The following is a 19,558-nucleotide window of genomic DNA, read 5'->3' as shown; positions in this document are numbered from 1 at the left end:
AGATCCTGAGATGGCAGAGTGAAGGACAAAAAGGACAGAGGAAGTAAAAAGCCTATTACAGAGGTGGGAAGCAATACTTAGATTCTCTGAGTGCAGTGGCCGGCCTGGGACTGTGAGCATAGTTGTGGATGTAATAGTTTTCCCAAAATGGCAGGGTGGATCCTGCATTCTTAAAGCCTGGAAACAGGAGAGCTCAGATTTGAGATAGGTGAAGAGCTGGAATTGGGGATGAAAGCAAGTGGTTGAGGCATGTTTGTCTTGAGAGAAATCCTGGTTACAGAATTTAACACCTAAAGTCAATGCAGGTGGGGGGAAAACAGGGAATTCGGAGGGATGGCCAGGGTAGAAGTCCAGTCCTGTTGATGGACTCTGGAATTTCTCAGTCTGTTTGGAAGTGGGGGCGGGGGCACTGCTAATACCAGGAGACAGGTTAGTCCTGGAGCTACTGTTTCCTGAATTCCATCTTTGATAAGAATAATCACAAAGAGGACAGGAAAAAAGAAGTCCAAACTCATTAAGACTAGGAACAATTGGGGCAGCCAGGCAGGAAATTCTAAGGTCTCACCTGAGCAAGGTCAGTCTGCAGCCAGAATACAGAGGGCCAACACCCGTGCTCTTGAACAAGTGCTTGAGCTGTGGAGGAGGGAGAGAGAGGTCAGTGGCAGGGCTGAGGAGGTAGGGGCAGGGCAGAAGTGAGGTGGGTGGGGCTGGCTTTAGTTGGTAGAGCTGACATCAGTAGGTTGGATGGGGCTTTTATCTCTTGGGGTGAGGGGAGGTGGGTGAGATCTTCTGTGGCCATATAGATACATAGGTGGGACTAGGTAAGATGGGTAGGGCAGAGTGAGATAGGTGGGGCTCTCACCAGACCCTGCAGAACCCTCTCCGTGGTGTTGAACTTCCTGGAGCCAGGGTGACCCATGTTCTCCTCATACTGTAGGTTAGTGATGGTGAAGTTGAGTGTGAATGGCACCAGGAGAGGGCTGGTGGCTATAGTGAAGGTGGGAAATAAACACTGTGTTTGAAAGTAGAGAACATTTAAGAGTTTGCAATAGACTTATTTCTAAATACATGCAACAGGATTTAAAATGAGTGATAAAGCATAATGTTTTCATGCCTCCTTTGACTATTATGATAGATGTTTTGGATAGAGCACATTAAATAATAGCAGTGAAATGCTGAGCATAGGTCTTGGTGCATACTCAGTGTTCCATAGTGCCAGATACTATCTAGTGCCATTGTTAACACCAACTTCATTTTCAACATCACCATGATTATCTCCATGAGTATTGCTGTCATCATCATCACCATTAGCACCAACCCCGCCACTACCAGCACTACCATCATCATCATCATCATTACCACCACAACCATCATCATCCTAATCATCACCTCCATCACCATTTTCATCATCACCATCATCATTGTCAATATCACCATGCTTATCACCATCAGTAGTATTATTGTCATCATCACCACCACCATCATCATTATCCTCATCATCCCCATCACCAGCAGTGCTATCATCATTGCCATCTTCATTACCATCAGTGTCAACATCACCATCATTTTTGTCAATCACCACCACCATAATTATTACTGTCTTCACATAATTATTATCATCACAACCACTACCCCCACCATTGTCATCATCCTCATCACTGTCATAATAATTAGCATCATCACCACCATCATCTATATCATGATCATTATCATCATCATCATCATCACCATCACCACCATCATCATCACAGGAATATAAGCTATCTTAAGCAGAGATTGCTATCTATTTCTATGTTCCCTGCTGTATCTTCAGGGCCTGGCACACAGTAGGTGCTCAATAAAATGTACAGGTTAACTCCTCATCACTAGATTTACTATGACTTTTATCTTTATTTAAGTGCGTAATGGCAGAAATGTTTATATTCATCAGGAATGCTCTAACGGAGGTGCCACTGGCTGATACTTACCTGTAGTTTCAGGGAGGGAAGACAGGATCCCAGAGGTTCCCAGGTTCACTGTGGAGGTCCCAGGAGCTAAGGAGAAGCCCTTATCAGTGAAAGCAGCAAGCATTCTCATGGCAGAAATGCCAGCAGGTAGGACTAGTATGAGGCTTGCTGCATGTGGGTCTTGAACTGTGTTTCTCTTTGGGCACAAGGGAGAAGGAATAACTTGTGCTCTCCCAGCACCTTCTCTCATGAAGAGGACATAAGTGTGTATGAGGAGGGCTCAGCACCTGCCCTGCTTGGAGTAGAATTGGGGGTACTGGAACATCAGTTGAATACTCACTGTTGGTGGTTGGTATGGAGCTCCAATGAGTGAAACCTGCAGAGAGAGGGAAGGAGGATAGTGGGTAAGGGTTAAGGAGAGGTGGGGGGATGAAATAGGAATCAGGGCTACCCTGGTGGAATAGAAGGGGTTTCGTGGAACAGGAGCCATTAAAGGTTCTCTATCAGCACATTCACTTCAGGGTCCAAGGTCTGGAGAATGAACACAGTACAAGATGCAGAAAAAAAAATAATGAAGTTCTAACATCAATCATCACATGCAGACAACATGGCAGAGATTTCAACGTCCAGACAGGAAGTGTGACCTCAAGCCAGAAAGGAGGGGCTGCCCAGCAAGAAGGACGAGAATCCAACCACATCAAAGCTGCTCACCATTGACATAGAGACTGTCCCTGTCCAGGGTGTAGGGGCCCAGCTCAGTGATGCCATGGGTCAACTGGCTCAGCTCCCAGTACAGCTGCTCTCTGTCCAGTCCAGGGCTTTGAGGGTCAGGGCGGTAGGTACAGATGGCATCCACTCTGGTGGCTGCCTTGTCCTTCTCTGGCCTGAGGAGGTTAAGTGGGTGGAGGGGGTGACAATGAAAGGATTGCCCAGGCAGGGGTTCTGAGATTCCTGAGGGAAGGACAGGGAGGGGACAGAGGAAATGAGAAGCCGGGGAGAGAGGTGAGAAGCCACAATTAATTTCTCTAAATGCACCAACTCCTAGCCAGCCCTGGATTGGGAGCAGAGTCATGGACACAAGAATATTTATGAAATTGCTAGGTGAAACTTCCAGTTTGATAGCACGAAGACAGGAGAGCTCAGACTTGAGACAAGTGAAGAGCTAGAATCAGAGATAAAAGCAAGTGGAAAACCCACCTTTCTCTTAAGGGAGACCTTGGGAACAGAATTTTAAAACTTAAGGGAAGGGATAAGGAGGAATGGAAGGTATTAAGAAGGATGAGTGGAGTAAGAACCCAATCTTGATGATGGGCTCTGCAGAATCTGTCACTTGAGTGGGGAAGTGCTAGGATCAGGAGACACGTTCTTTCTTGAAGCCACTGCCAACTGAATCCCACTTCTGCTGAGGACGCTCACAGGGAGGGCAAGAAGGATGCTGCTGGGGCCTGGGAACACTTGGGTAAGCCCTGATTGGCTATTCTAAGGTCTCACCTGAGCAAGGTCAGTCTGCAGCTGGAGTACAAAGGGCTGATACTGGTATTCTTGAACAAGGGCCCCAGCTGTGGAGAGAGAGGTGATTGGGAGGGGTGATGAGGAGGGGCAGGGCAGAAATGAGACAGGTGGGGCTGATACCAGTGGGTACGGCTTGTGATTTGGGGTCAAAGGTGATTCACATGGGATCTTCTTGTACATCCCTGGCATGGGTGATGCAGGTAGAATCTGGTAAGGTGGGCCAGGCAGAGTTAAATGGGTTGGACTCTCACCAGACCCTGTAGGACCCTCTCCGTGGTGTTGAACTTCCTGGAGCCAGGGTGTCGCATGGCCTCCTCATACTGCAAGTTGGTGATGGTGAAGTTGAGGGTGAATGGCAGGAGGAGAGGACCAGGCACTGTAGTGTGGGTAAGAAACAAACACTATGTTCAGAAGTACAGAAATTATGGATTTGCAATAAAATTATTTTTAAATATACACAGCATTAAACGGGATGGACAAAATGAAGATTTTTGATCCCTCCCTTAACTATAACGATAGAAGTTAAAAAGACACATAGCATATCATATCAGTTGGATGCTGAGCCTAGTTTTCATTGTATGTTCATTGCTCAATAATGTCATACCTCATCCCTTACCTTTGTTACCACCATCATAATCACCATCATTGTCACCTACAGCATCATTATTGTCATCATCATTGCCACCACCACCACCATAATAATCCCCATAATCACCACCAGCACAACCATCACCACCACCATCATCATCATCACCATCATTACTGCCATCATCACTGCCACCACCATCACCATGATAATCCCCATTGTCATCATCATCATTGTCACCCACACCATAATAATTGTCATCATCACTGCCACCAACACCACCACCATAATAATCTCCATCATCACCACCAGCACCAGAACCACCATCATCATCAATCACCATCACTGTCACCCATACCATCCTTGTCACCACCACTGCCATGACCACCACCATGATCATCTCCATCACGACCACCAGCACTATCATTTATCACACTCAACACTTCATCATCATCATAACCCCCACCATTGTCATCATCCTCACCACCTTCATCATCATTATCATCATTGCTACCATAAGCATCACCATCATCATCAAAACTGCCACCACTATCATCATCACCACCCGCCACAGTCATCATCACAAGAACATAAGCTCTCTGATGGCAGAGATTTTTATCTGTTTTGTATACCTGCTATATCCCCCCCCAGGGTCTGGCACAGAGGAGGTGATCAATCACATTTATAGGTTGACTTATCATCACTAGATTTACTATAATTTTTACCTTTATTTGAGTAAATAATGGCAGACATGTTTCTGCTCATCAGTCATGCTCTAATAGAGGTGCCATTGACTGGTGCTCACCTGTGTGGCCAGGGAGGGAGGCTGGAGTCCCAGAGGTTTCCAAGTGCACTGCAGAGGTCCCAGGAACTGAGAAGAAGCCCTCATTACTGAAAGCAGCAAACCCTCTCATGGTGGAAATGCCAGCAGGTAAAACTATTATGGGCCCTGCTGCATTTGAGGTTTGAGCTGAGCCTCTCTATGGAGCTAGGGCACAGGGGAAAGGGAATAGACTGTGCCCTTGAAGGCTTTTCCCTCATGAAGAGGACATAAAGGGATAAGAGGTAATGCCAGCTCCTGCCCTGCTTGGTGTAGGACTGGGGGGACTGGAACATCAGTAAAATACTCACTTCTGGTGGTTGGCACAGAGCTCTGATGGGTGAAGCCTGCAGAGAGAGGCAGGGAGGAGAGTGGGTAAGGATTAAGGAGAGGTCAGACCAAATAGGGGTCAGGGTTACCCTAGTGCAATGAGGAAAGTTTCATGAAGCATGGTCATTGAGAATCTTCACCAGCACCCTCACATGGGGGAAGAAGACCTTGAGGGTAAAATCCGTGCAAGATGAAGATGAAACCGTGAGGTTGAAACCTCAATCATCACATATAGAGCACATCATCAAACCCTCAATGGTCAGACAGGGCATGTGACCCCAGGACAGACAGTAGGGTCTACCCAGCTAGGAGGAAGAGCCTCCAGTCACATCATGGCTGCTCACCATTGACATAGAGACTGTTTCTGTCCAGGGTGTAGGGGCCCAGCTCTGTGATGCTGTTGGTCAGCTGGCTCAGCTCCCAGTATAGCCGCTCTCTGTCCAGTCCAGGGCTGGTGGGATCAAAGCGGTGGGTGCAGATGGCGTCCACTCCAGTGGCTGTCCCATCCTTCTCAGGTCTGGGGAGGGCAAGAGTGGGGAATGGCAATTAATGGATTGCCTAGGGAGGGGTCTTGAGCTTGCTGGGTGAAGGACAGGAAGGGGTCAGAGGAATTGAGAAGCCTGGTACAAACGTGAGAGAAGTCACACTTTGATTCTCTAAGTGCTTTGACTCCCTGCCAGCCTGGGATTGTGAACAAAGTCATGGATGCGAGGATTTTTATGAAATCACAAGGTGCAACCTGCATTCTCACAGCAATGGGGAAAGAAGAGCTGAATCCTGAGACAGGAGAACAGGAATTAGGGGTGGAATCAAGTGGATGAGGCACGTTTGGCAGAAGTTCTGGGGACAGACTTTAACAACTGAAGGAAAGGGAGGTGGAGGGAATTTAGAGGGGTGATGAGGGTAAGGGCTCAATCCTGCTGATGGACTCCGAAGAATGTGTCAGTTGAGGTGGGAGGTGGTAGAATCAGGAGACAAACTGGTTCTGGAGCCAGTGCCTCCTGAATTCCATTTGTGCTGAGGCCATTCCGCGGTAGGGCGGGAAGGAAGGTGACCAAACTTTTTAGGCCTGGGAACAATTGGGGAAACCAGGCTGGAAATTCTAAGGTCTCACCTGAGCAAGGTCAGTCTGCAGCCAGAGTACAGAGGGCCGACACTGGTGCTCTTGAACAAGGGCTTGAGCTGTGGAGGAAGGGGAGGGAGGTGAGTGGGCGGGCTGAGGTGTAGGGATGGGGCAGACATGAGGTAGGAGGGGGCTCACTAGTTGGGGCTTGCAACTCTGGGACCAAGGAGTGGTGGATGAGATCTTCCATGGCCCTGGCATGGGTGATATAAGCAGGACTGGTAAGGTGGTGGAGCTCTTACCAGACCCTGCAGAACCCTCTCCGTGGTGTTGAACTTTCTGGAGCCAGGGTGTTGCATGGTTTCCTCATAATGCAGGTTAGTGATGGTAAAGTTGAGGGTGAATGGTGTCAGGAGAGGGCCAGGGGCTGTAAAGGGGTTGGGAAATAAACACAATGTTCAAAAGTAGAGAAATATATAACAGTTTGCAATAGACTTATTTTTAAATGTATGCAGCAGCATTTAATGTGGATAAAAAGTAAAAGATTTTCATGCCTCTCTTGACTACAATAATAGAAGTTTTTCATAAATAAGCATATTATATAATTGTAATGAGATGGTGAACATAGTACTTGGTGCATATTTAGTGCTCAGTAATGTCAGATGCTGTTTTTTACCTCTGTTATTGCCATCTTCATCATCAACATAACCATAGTTGTTGCCATGGCCATCATCGCTTTCATCACTATCAACATCAGCACCACCACTACCACCATCCTCATCACCATCACCACCACAGAGATCGTAATCAGCATCATCATCACCAGCACCATCATAACATTATTATTACCAGGATAATCACCAACACAATCATCATCATCATCATCTTCATTATCCTCATTGTCAACATCACAATCATCATTGGCAGTTGTCATCACCACCATCACCATCACCACCACAATCACCTCAAACATCACCAGTATCACCACAATCATCCCGTTCCTGTTATAATCAGCACCACTATTATCACCATCATCTTCATCACCATCTCCATAATCATCGTTACCATCACCAACATCATCAGCAGCATCGCCATCTTTATAGTCATCTCCATGATATTATCATCATCTCCATCCCCACCATCATCATCACTGCCACCCTTATCATCCTCATCATCACAAGAATATAAGCTCTCTGAAGGAAGACATTTTTATCTCTTTTGTATTCTCTGCCACATTCCATAGGTCTGGCACAGAGTAAGCGCTCAACAAAGTGTGTTGGTTGCATCAACTACACTAGATTTGATTTGCTATGATGTTTCATCTTAATTTGCATGAAAATGACAGAGATGAAGACACTCACCATTGACTGGTATCATTGACTGGTGCTCACCTGTGTGGCTGGAGAGGGAGGATGGAGTCCCAGAGGTTGCCAGGTGCACTGTGGAGGTCCCAGGAGCTGAGAAGAAGTTCTCATCAGTGAAATTAGCAAGTACCCCCATGGCAGAAATGCCAGCAGGTAAGACTATTATGAAACTTGATGCATATGGGGTTTGATCTAGATCAGTCTGTAGCTGGGGCAGAAGGGAGGATGAATCCCTTCTGCTTTCCCAGCTCCTTCTCTTAAGAAGAGGACCTATGGTTTTATAAGGAGAAGGGTCAGCTCCTGCTCTGCTTTGTGTAGAATCAGGGGCATGAGATTATCAGTTGAATACTCACTACCGGTGGTGGGCACAGATTTCCGATGGGTGAAACCTGCAGAGAGAGAGGGATTAACCTGAGTAAGGTTAAGGTAGAGGTGGATAACCAAATAGGGGTCAGGGCTACCCTGGTGAAATGGAACCGGGGCTGCTAGAGGTTTCTATCAGTACCCTCACATCAGGGAAGAAAACCCTGAGGGTAAACTCAGTCTTCAACTTAAAGAAGAAACCATGATATTCTGACGTCAACTATCAAATATAGACAACAAGGTCAAGCTTTCAATGGCCAGGCAGTGAGTATGACCTCAAGCCAGGGAGTAGAGGTTGCCCATCAGAGAGGAAGAGCCTCCAACCACATCACAGCTGCTCACCATTGACATACAGACTGTCTCTGTCCAGGGTGTAGGGGCCCAGTTCATTGATGCTGTGGGTCAGTTGGCTCAGCTCCCAGTAGAGCTGCTCTCTGTCCAGACCAGGTCTTTTGGGATCAGGGTGGTAGAGGCAGACAGCGTCCACTCCAGTGGCTGCTCCATCCTTCTCGGTCCTGGGGAAAGGAGGTGGGGGGAATGACAATGAAAAGATTACCTAGGACAGGTCTTGAGATTGCTGATGGAAGGACAGCAAAGGAGAAGGGAAAATGAGAAACCTGGGAAACAGGTGAGAAGCCACACTTAGATTCTCTGAGTGCACGGACTACCAGCTTGCTTGGGACCATGAACAGAGTCATGGATACAACAATTCTCATAAAAGTGCAAGGGTGAAATTTGCATTCTCATGGCATGGGAAAAAAGAGCCCAGACTTGAGACCACTGAAGACCTTGAAATGGGGATGAAAGCACATGGATGAGGCATGATTGTCTTGAGAGAAATTCTGGGGACAGAATTTAACACCTAAAGGAAAGGGAGAGAGAGGAAAAGGAGGGAATTCAGAGTGATGACCAGGGTAGGGGCTCAATCCTGATGATGGACCACGCAGATTCTCTCTGTTGAGGTGAGGTGTGGGGGTGTTACTATCAGGAAACACACCGGTCCTGAAGCCAGTGACTCCTGAATTCCACCTTTGGTAAGGATATCCCTAGGAAGTGTATAAAGGAAGATGTGCAAAGTCTATTGGAGTGAGAATAGTTGGGACAGCCAGGCTGGCTATTCTGGCCTCACCTGAGAGAAGTCAGTCTGCAGCCAGAGTACAGAGGGCCAACACTGGAGTTCTTGAATATGGGACTAAGCTGTGGAGGAGGGAGAGAGAGGTGAGTAGGAGGGCTAAGGTCCCTGTGTGGGGGCAAAAGTGAGGTGGGTGGGGCAGGGCCCAGTGGGCATGGCTGGCTTCAGTGGGTGAGGCTTGCATCTCTGGGGATGAGGGCAAGGTGGGTGCGATCTTCTTCCATGGCCCTGGCACGGATGTTGTATGAGGGGCTGGGTATCTGGAGTGCGGGAGAGTGAAGAGGTCAGGGTACTAACCAGACCCTGCAGGACCCTCTCTGTGGTGTTGAACTTCCTGGAGCCAAGGCGATGCATATCCTCCTCATACTGCAGGTTGGTGATGGTGAAGTTGAGGGTGAACGGCACCAGGAGAGGGCCAGCAGCTGTAGTGGGAGGGGGAAATAAACATTATGTTCAAAGTGGAGAAAATAGGAATTTGCAACAGACTTATCTTTAAACATGTGCAACATTTAAATTGAATGACTAAAAAAATATTTACCGTGCATCCCTTTCCTATAATGACAGAATTTATTTATTTTTTTGAGATGGAGTCTCACTCTGTCACCAGGCTGGAGTGCAGTGGCACCATCTTGCCTCACTGCAACCTCTGCCTCCTGGATTTAAGCAATTCTCCTGCCTCAGCCTCCCAAGTAGCTGGGACTACAGGCATGCACCACCACACCCGGCTAATTTTTGTATTTTTAGTAGAGATGGGGTTTCGCCATGTTGGCCAGGATGGTCTCGATCTCTTGACCTTGTGATCCACCCACCTTGGCCTTCCAAAATGCTGAGATTATAGACGTGAGCCACCGCACCCGGCCTGACATAATTTATTTATTTTTTTATTTTTTTTGTTTTTTTTGTTTTTTTTTTTGTTTTGTTTTGTTTTTTTTTGAGACGGAGTCTCGCTCTGTCATCCAGGCTGGAGTGCAGTGGCCGGATCTCAGCTCACTGCAAGCTCCACCTCCCGGGTTTACGCCATTCTCCTGCCTCAGCCTCCCGAGTAACTGGGACTACAGGCGCCCGCCACCTCGCCCGGCTAGTTTTTTTTTTTTTGTATTTTTTAGTAGAGACGGGGTTTCACCATGTTAGCCAGGATGCTCTCGATCTCCTGACCTCGTGATCCGCCCGTCTCGGTCTCCCAAAGTGCTGGGATTACAGGCTTGAGCCACCGCGCCCGGCCCATAATTTATTTTTTAAAGGATGCTTTATAATAATAGTTAGATGCCGAGCATAGCTCTTGGTGCATATTCAGAGCTTAATATTGTCTGATGTTATCTGTTCTCTTTTTTACTGCCATCATTATTGTTGCTATCATTGTCACCATCACCATCATTATTATCATCATCACCACCATGATAATCCCAAGCATGACCACCACAAACATCATCATCACCACAGACAACACATCACCATTATCATCAAAACCCCACGACCATCACTGGCATCATCCTCATCACCATCATTGTCATTTTCATCAACATCACCAGTCTCATCATCACCATCTCAAACAGCACCCAAAAAAATAAATAAATAAAAATAAATAAACAGCACCACCGTCACCATCATCATCATCACACTCAACACGTCATCACGAATATCGTAACTGTTACTGACATCCTCATGTCCATCATCATCATGGTCAGCACCACCACCGCCATTATCACCAACAGCATCGCTATCATCATCGTCATCATAATCATCATAAAGAGCACCACCACCACCATCATCATCATCATCATCATCACATAAACAGAAGCTCACTGAGGGCAGACATGTTTTTATTGGTTTTATTTTCCTTGTTGTATCCCTAGGGTCTGGTACACGGTAGGTGGCCAATTAATTTTTTTGGTTCACTCACTATCACTAGACTTACTATGATTTTCTATCTTGATTTGAATGAAAATGGCACAGACATTTACATTCATCAGGCATGCTCTAACAGAGATGCCATTGACTGGTACTTACTTGTGGGGCTGGGGACGGAGGATGGAGTCCCTGAGATTCCAAGGTCCACTGTGGAAGTCCAAGGAGCTGAGAAAAAGTCCTCATCAGTGAAAGCAGGAAGCACTCTCATGACAGAAATGGCAAGAGGGGAGACTATGGGGTCTGCTGCCTGTGTGACTAGAGATGGGTCTTTCTTTGGAGCTGGGGCAGAGCAGAGCTTGAGTAACTGCTGTCCTCCTATCTCCTTTGCTGAAGAAGAGGACCTATGGGCTTACGAGGAGGGGTAGCTCCTGTTCTGCTTGGTGTAGAATCAGGGGCATGTGGACATGACTTGAATACTCACTGCTGGTGGTGGGCACAGAGCTCCAATAGGTGAAACCTACATAGAGAAGGAGGCAGGAGAGTGCATAAGGGTTAAGGAGACATTGGCGACCAAATAGGGGTCAAGGCTACCCTGTGCAAAGGAATGAATTTCAATTTACAGGGGTATTTGAAGATTTCCTATCAGCATCCTCACATCAGGAAAGAATGCTCTGAGGGAATATGGTCCATGGTGATAAAGAAACTATGAAATCCAGACCTTAGTCATCACATGTAAAACACATGACAGAATTTTCAATTGCCAGGCAGGAAGTGTGACCTCTAGTTAGAGATTAGAGGCTGCTCAGCAAGGAGGAAGAGACTTCAATCACATCACAGCCACTCACCATTGACATAGAGACTGTTCCTGTCCAGGGTGTAGGGGCCCAGCTCTTTGATGCCACTGGTCATCTGGCTCAGCTCCCAGTACAGCTGCTCCCTGTCCAGTCCAGGGCTTTGAGGGTTAAGGCGGTGGATACAGATGGCATCCACTCCAGTGGCTGCCCCATCCTTCTCAGACCTGGGGAAGGTAGGTGGGGAGAATGACAATGAAAAGATTACCTAGGACAGGTCTTGAGATTGCTGAGAGAAGGATGGCAAGTAACCAGAGGAAATGAGAAACCTGGGAAAGAGGTGAGAAGCCACACTTAGATTCTCTGAGTGCACAGACTACTGGCTTGTTGGGACTGTGAGCAGAGTCATGAACACAACAGTTTTGATAAAAGTGCAAGGTGAGTCTGGGCACGGTGGCTCATGCCTATAATCCCAGCACTTTGGGAGGCCGAGGCGGGTGGATCACCTGAGGTCAGGAGTTCGAGACCAGCCTGACCAACATGGAGAAACCCTGTCTCTGCTAAAAATACAAAATTTGCCGGGTGTGGTGGCCTGTGCCTGTAATCCCAGCTACCCGGGAGGCTGAGGCAGGAGAATCGCTTGAACCTGGGAGACAGAGGTTGCAGTGAGCCGAGATCGTGTGATTGCACTCCAGCCTGGGCAACAAGAGTGAAACTCTGTCTCAAAAAAAAAAAAAAAGAAAAAAAAAATGCAAGGTGAATCCTGCATTCTCACGGCATGGGGACAGGAGAGCCCAGATTTGAGGCCAGTGAAGAGCTGGAAATGAGAAAGCACATGGCTGAGGCATGAGTGTCTTGAGAGAAATCCTGGAGACAGAATTTAAGAACTAAATGAAAGGGAGGGGCAGGGAAAGGAGGAAATTCAGAGGGATGACTGGGGTAGGGGCTCAATCCTGATGATGGACAATGCAGATTCTCTCTGTTGAGGTGGGGTGTGGGGGTGTTACTGTCAGGAGACACACTGGTCCTGAAGCCAGTGACTTCTGAATCCCATCCTTGGTGAGGATATCCCTAGGAAGTGCAGCAAGGAAGCAGTGCAAAGTCTTTTGGAGTGAGAATAATTGGGACAGCCAGGCTGGCTATTCTAGCTTCACCTGAGGGAGATCAGTCTGCAGCCAGAGTACAGAGGGCCGACACTGGAGTTCTTGAACAACGGACCAAGCTATGGAAGAGAGAGAGAGAGGTGAGTAGGAAGGCTAAGGTCACCGTGTGTGGGTGCAGAAATAAGGTGAGCGAGGCATGGCCCAGTGGGTGAGGCTGGCTTCAGTGGGCGTGGCTGGCCTCAGTGGGCGAGTCTTGCATCTCTTGGGGCAAGGACGAAGTGGGTACATTCTTCTCCCATTACCCTGGCTTGGATGTTGTAGGAGGCACTGAGTATCTGGGTCAGGGCAGAGTGAGGAGGACAGGGCACTAACCAGACCCTGTAGGACCCTCTCTGTGGTGTTGAACTTCCTGGAGCCAGGGTGATGCATGTCCTCCCCATACTGCAGGTTGGTGATGGTGAAGTTGAGGGTGAATGGCACCAGGAGAGGAACAGCTGCTGTAGTGGGAATTGAAAATAAATACTGTGTTCAAAGTAGAGAAAATAGGAGTTTGCAATATACTTATCTTTAAATATAGGCAGCATTTCAATTGACTGACAAAATAAATATTTACCATGCCTCCCTTGTCTTCAATGACAGAATTTATTTTTTAAAGGATATTATATAAAATAGTAGTTAGATGCTGAGCATAGCTCTTGGTTCATATTCAGTGCTCAATATTGTCTGATGTTACCTGTTATCTTTATTTTTGCCATTATTATCCTTGCTATCATTGTCACAATCACAATCATTATTATTATCACCACCACCATAATAGTCCCCACCATGACCACGACAAACATCATCATCGCCACACTCAATACGTCACTATTATCATCATAACCCCATGACCATCTCTGGCATCATCCTCATCACCATCATTGTTATTGTCATCAACATCACCAGTTTCGTCATCGCCATCATCAACAGCACCACCACCACCATCATCCTCACTAACATCATAACCATCACTGACATCATCCTCATGTCCATCATCATCATGGTCGGCAACATCAACACCATTATCATCAGCATCACTATCATCATCATCATCAACGGCATCACTACCACCATCAGCAGCAGCATTACCATCATGATCATCATCATGATCATCATCATCGTCATCAACAACTAGCACCACCACCACTATCATCAACACATGAATAAAAAAGCTCACTGAGGGCAGAGACACTTTTACTGGTTTTGTTTTCCTTGGTGTATCCCTTGGGTGTGGTACACAGGAGGTGGCCAACAAATATTTTTGGTCCACTCACTATTACCAGATGTACTGTACTTTTCCATCTTTATTTGAGTGAAAATGGCAGAGATGTTCACACTCATCAGGCATGCTATAATAGAGATGTCATTGACTGGTACTTACCTGTGGGGCTGAGGAGGAAGGATGGAGTCCCTGAGGTTCCAAGGTCCACTGTGGAGGTCCCAGGAGCTGAGGAAATGTCCTCATCAGTGAAAGCAGAAAACACTCTCATGGTGGAAATGGCAAGACAGGGGACTATGATGAGGCCTGCTGCATGTGGGCTTCAGCTGGGTCTGTCTTTGGAGCTGAGGCAGAGGGAAGCTTCAATAACTTCGGCCTTCCCAGCTCCTTTGCTCATGAGGAGGACTTATGGGTTTATGGGGAGGGGCAGCTCCTGCTTTGCTTGGTGTAGGATCAGGGGCATGTGGACACGAGTTGAATACTCACTGCTGGTGGGGGCCAGAGAGCTCCAATGGGTGAAACCTGCATAGAGAAGGAGGGAGGAAATTGTGTAAGGATTCAGGAGATGTGGGGGATGCAATAGGGGTCATGGCTATCCTGGTGCCATGGGACAAGGACCATTAAAGATTTCCTATCAGCATCCTCATAACAGAGAAGAATGCCCTGAGGGAATGCAGTTCACGATGACGAAGAAACCATGAAGTCCAGAACTTAATCACCCCATATAGAGCACATAACAGAATTTTCAACGGCCAGGTGGAGAGTGTGCCCGCAAGCCAGAGATTAGAGTCTGCCCAGCAGAGAGGAAGAGACTCCAACCATACCACATCTGCTCACCATTGACATAGAGACTGTTCCTGTCCAGGGTGTAGGGGCCCAGCTCTTTGATGCCATGGGTCAGCTGGCTCAGCTCCCAGTACAGCTGCTCTCTGTTGAGTCCAGGGCTTTTGGGGTCAAGACGGTGGGTGCAGATGGCATCCACTCCAGTGGCTGCCCCATTCTTCTCAGGCCTGGGGAAGGTAGGTGGGAGGAATGCAATCAAAAGATTAACTACGAAGGGTTTTGAGATTGCTGAGGGAAGGATAGCAAGGAACCAGAGGAAATGAGAAGCCTGGGAAAGAGGTGAGAAATCACACTTAGTTTCTCTGAGTGCACCAACCACTGGTGTGCTTTGAACTGCAAGCAGGGTAATGGATACAAGAATTTTTATAAAAGTGCAAAGTGGCCTGGCACGGTGGCTTATGCCTGTAATCCCAGCACTTTGGGAGGCCAAGGCGGGCAGATCACTTGAGGTCAGGAGTTCAAGACTAGCCTGGTCAACATGGTGAAACCCCGTCTGTATGAAAAATACAAAAATTAGCTGGGTATAGTAGTGGGTGCCTGTAATCCCAGCTACTCGGGAGGCTGAGGCAGGAGAATCACTTGAACATGGAAGGCAGAGGTTGCAGTGAGCTGAGACCAGTCTGGTGTGCAGTGAGACTACATTTCAACAATGAAATAATAAAATAAAATAAAATAAAATAAAATAAAATAAAATAGTGCAAGTTGAAACCTGCATTCTCATGACATGGGGACAGAGACGCCAGACTTGAGACCAATGAAGAGCTGGAAATGGAGATGAAAGCCTGTGGATGAGGCACAATCATCTTGAGAGAAATCCTGGGGACAGAATTTAAGACCTAAAGGAAAGGGAGGTGCAGGGACAGGAGGGAATTCAGAGGGATGATCAAGGTAGAGGCTCAATCCTCATGATGGACTATGCAGATTCTCCCTGTTGAGGTAGGGTGTGGGGGTGTTACTATCAGAAAACACATTGATCATGAAGCCAGTGACTCCTGAACTCCACCTCTGGTGAGGATATCCCTAGGAAGTGCAGCAAGGAAGCAGTGCAAAGTCTACTGGAGTGAGAACAAGTGGGGCACCCAGGCTTGATCTTCTAACATCTCACCTGAGCAAGGTCAGTCTGCAGCCAGAGTACAGAGGGCCGACACTGGTGTTCTTGAACACGGGACCAAGCTGTGGAGGAGGGAGAGGGAGGTGAGTAGGAGGGCTAAGTTGCATGTGTGGGTGTGTAGGACAGAAGTTAGGTGGGCAGAGACAGATCAGTGAGTGGGGCTGGCTTCAATGGGCATGGTTTGCATCTCCTGGGGCAAGAGTGAGGTGGGTGTGATCTTCTTTCATTGCCTGGCATGGATGATGTAGGAGGTACTGACTGTCTGGGGTGGGGCAGAATGAGGAGGGTGGGGCACTAACCAGACCCTGCAGGACGCTCTCTGTGGTGTTGAACTTCCTGGACCCTGGGTGATGCATGTCCTCCTCGTACTGCAGGTTGGTGATGGTGAAGTTGAGGGTGAATGGCACCAGGAGAGGGCCAGCAGCTGTAGTGGAGGTGGGAAGCAAACACTATGTTCAAAGTAGAGAAAATAGGAGTTTGCAATAGACTTATCTTTAAACATATGCAGAATTTAAATTGAGTGACAAAATATTTACCATGCTTCCCTTGCCTATAATCATACAATTTATTTTTACAAACATATATTATATAATAGTATTTAGTTGCTGAGCACTGCTCCTGGTGCATATTCAGTGCTCAATATTGTCTGATGTTATCTATTATTTTATTGCCATCTTCATCTTTGCTATCATTGTCACTATCACCATCATTATTATGATCATCACTGCCATAATAATCCCCATCATGACCACCACAAATATTATCATCACCACACTCAACGCATCATCATTATCATCATAACCCTGCAACAATCACTGGCATCATCGTCATCACCATCATTTTCATTGTCATCAACATAACCACTACCAACATCAATATCATCAGTACCATGGTCACCATCATAAACAGCATCACCACAATTATCATCATCATCACACTTAACACATCATCATTACCATCATAACCTTCACAACCATCACTGACAACATCCGCAAGTCCATCACCATAATCATTGGTAATATCACCACCACCATCATCAACATCATCCCACTCAACATGTCATTATTACTATCATAACCACCACCACCACCATCATCATCACATGAACACAAGCTCACTGAGGGCAGGGATGCTTTTATCGGTTTTATTTTCCTTGCTGTATCCCTAGGGTCTGGCACACTGTTGGTGGCCAACAAAGTTTTTTGGTTCACTGAGTATCACTATATGTACTATGACTTTCCATCTTCATTTGAGTGAAAATGGCACAGATGTTCACATTCATCAGGTATGATCTAATAGACATGTCACTGACTGGTACTTACATGTAGGGCTGGGGAGGGAGGATGGAGTCCCTAAGGTCCCAAGGTCCACTGTGACGGTCCCAGGAGCTGAGAAAAAGTCCTCATCAGTGAAAGCAGAAAACACTCTCATGGTAGAAATGACAAGAAGGTAGACTATTGTGAGGTCTGCTGCATTTGGGCTTGAGCTGGGTCTGTCTTTGGAGCTGGGGCAGAAGGGAGCTTGAGTGACTTCTGCCTTCCCAGCTCATTTTCTCAAGAGGAGGACTTATGGGTTTAAGAGGAGGGGCCAATTCCTGCTCCACTTGATGTAGGATCAGGGGCATCTGGACATGAGTTGAATACTCACTGCTGGTGGTGGGCACAGAGGTCCAATAGGTGAAACCTGCATAGAGAAGTAGGGAGGAGACTCGGTATGGGTTAAGGAGATGTGGGAGATGCAATAGGGTTCAGGGCTACCCTGGTGCAATTAAATGAGTTTCATGGGACAGAGGCCATTAAGATTTCCTATCAGCATCCTCCCAAAAAGGAACAGTGGCCTGAGGGAATGCAGTTCACGATGAAGAAGAAACCACGAAATCTAGAACTCAGTCAGACCATGTAGAGCATATGACAGAATTTTCAGTAGCCAGGGAGGGAGCGTGACCCAAAGCCAGAGATTAGAGGTTGCACAGCAAGGAGGAAGAGACTCCTAGCACATCACAGCTGCTCACCATTGACATACAGACTGTTCCTGTCCAGAGTGTAGGGGCCCAGCTCTTTGATGCCATGGGTCAGCTGGCTCAGCTCCCAATACAGCTGCTTCCTGTCCACTCCAGGACTTTTGGGGTCAAGACGATGGGTGCAGATGGCATCCACTCCAGTGGCTGCTCCATCCTTCTCGGACCTGAGGAAGGTAGGAGGGGAAATGACAATGAAAGATTGCCTAGACAATCTTGAGATTGAGGGAAACATATCAAGGAACCAGAAGAAATGAGCAACCTGGGAAAGAGGTGAGAAGCCACACTTAGGTTATCTGAGTACACAGACCACTGTCTTGGTTGGGACTGCAAGCAGAGTCATGGATAAATAATTTTTATAAAAGTGCAAGATGAAACCTGCATTGTCATGGCATGGGAACAGGAGAACCCAGACTTCAGACTAGTGGTGAGCTTGAAGGCTGATGAATGTATGTGGATGAGGCATGATTATGTTGAGAGAAATCCTGGGGACAGAATTTAACTCCTAAATGAAAGGGAGGGACAGGCAAAGGAGGGAATTCAGAGTAGTGATCAGGGTGGTGCCTCATTCCTGATGGTGGATCATGAAGATTCTGTATGTTGAGGTGGGGCATGGGGGTGTCACCATTAGGAAACAACTGGTTCTCAAGTCAGTAACTCCTAAATTCTCTTTTTGGTGATGATATCCCTAGGAAGTGCAGCAAGGAGACAGTGCAAAGTCATTTGGAGTGAGGACAATTGGGGCAGAGAGGCTGCCTCTTCTAAAGTCTCACCTGAGCAAGGTCAATCTGCAGCCAGAATAGAGAGGGCCAACACTGGTGTTCTTGAACATGGGACCAAGCTGTGGAGGAGGGAGAGGGAGGTGAGTAGGAGGGCTAAGGTGTGTGTGTTAGGGGCAGATGTGAGGTGGGCAGAGAAGGCACCAATAAGAAGGCCTGGTCTCTGAGGGCAAGGCTTGCATCTCTCGGGGGCAGGGGTAATGTTGGGGCTACCTTCTTTCATCACCTTGGCATCTATGATGTAGAAGGGACTGGATATCTGGGGCTAGTCAGAGTGAGGAGGGCAGGGCACTAACCAGACTCTGCAGGACCCTCTCCGTGGTGTTGAACTTCCTGGAGCCAGGGCGACGCATGTCCTCCTCATACTTCAGGTTAGTGATGGTGAAGTTGAGGGTGAACGGCACCAGGACAGGGCCAGCAGCTGTAGTGGGAATTGAAAATAAATACTGCGTTCAAAGTAGAGAAAATAGGGGTTTGGAATAGACTTATCTTTAAACATATGCAAAATTTAAATTGAGAGAAAAATATTTACCATGTCTCCCTTGCCTATAATAATGCAATTTATTTTTATAAAAGTACATTATATAATAGTAGTTAGATGTTGAGCATAACTAGTTGGGCATATTCAGTGCTCAATATTGTCTGATGTTATCTGTTATCTTTGTTATGGCCATCATCATTGTTGCTATCAT

General features: G+C 47.1%; 1 protein-coding gene across 1 annotated transcript in view; it reads right to left on the bottom strand.

Annotated features, from left to right (window-relative positions):
- The window catches only part of LOC103233851 (mucin-16), a 140,880-nt gene that overhangs the window by 40,288 nt on the left and 81,034 nt on the right, over positions 1-19,558 (bottom strand). The window contains 31 exon segments of the mRNA XM_073016992.1: positions 566-633; positions 863-987; positions 2,287-2,322; positions 2,658-2,830; positions 3,438-3,505; positions 3,710-3,834; positions 4,850-4,915; positions 5,176-5,211; positions 5,539-5,711; positions 6,309-6,376; positions 6,560-6,684; positions 7,649-7,714; positions 7,975-8,010; positions 8,327-8,499; positions 9,114-9,181; positions 9,414-9,538; positions 11,124-11,189; positions 11,446-11,481; positions 11,810-11,982; positions 12,910-12,977; positions 13,231-13,355; positions 14,279-14,344; positions 14,603-14,638; positions 14,954-15,126; positions 16,065-16,132; positions 16,370-16,494; positions 17,393-17,458; positions 17,718-17,753; positions 18,082-18,254; positions 18,861-18,928; positions 19,163-19,287. Coding sequence (XP_072873093.1) covers positions 566-633; positions 863-987; positions 2,287-2,322; positions 2,658-2,830; positions 3,438-3,505; positions 3,710-3,834; positions 4,850-4,915; positions 5,176-5,211; positions 5,539-5,711; positions 6,309-6,376; positions 6,560-6,684; positions 7,649-7,714; positions 7,975-8,010; positions 8,327-8,499; positions 9,114-9,181; positions 9,414-9,538; positions 11,124-11,189; positions 11,446-11,481; positions 11,810-11,982; positions 12,910-12,977; positions 13,231-13,355; positions 14,279-14,344; positions 14,603-14,638; positions 14,954-15,126; positions 16,065-16,132; positions 16,370-16,494; positions 17,393-17,458; positions 17,718-17,753; positions 18,082-18,254; positions 18,861-18,928; positions 19,163-19,287 — 2,935 coding nt within the window.

This window comes from Chlorocebus sabaeus, chromosome 6 (assembly GCF_047675955.1).
Source record: "Chlorocebus sabaeus isolate Y175 chromosome 6, mChlSab1.0.hap1, whole genome shotgun sequence".
NCBI lineage: Eukaryota > Metazoa > Chordata > Mammalia > Primates > Cercopithecidae > Chlorocebus > Chlorocebus sabaeus.
The sequence above is the reverse complement of the archived record's forward strand: the minus strand, read 5'-3'. Positions and strand labels throughout refer to the sequence as shown.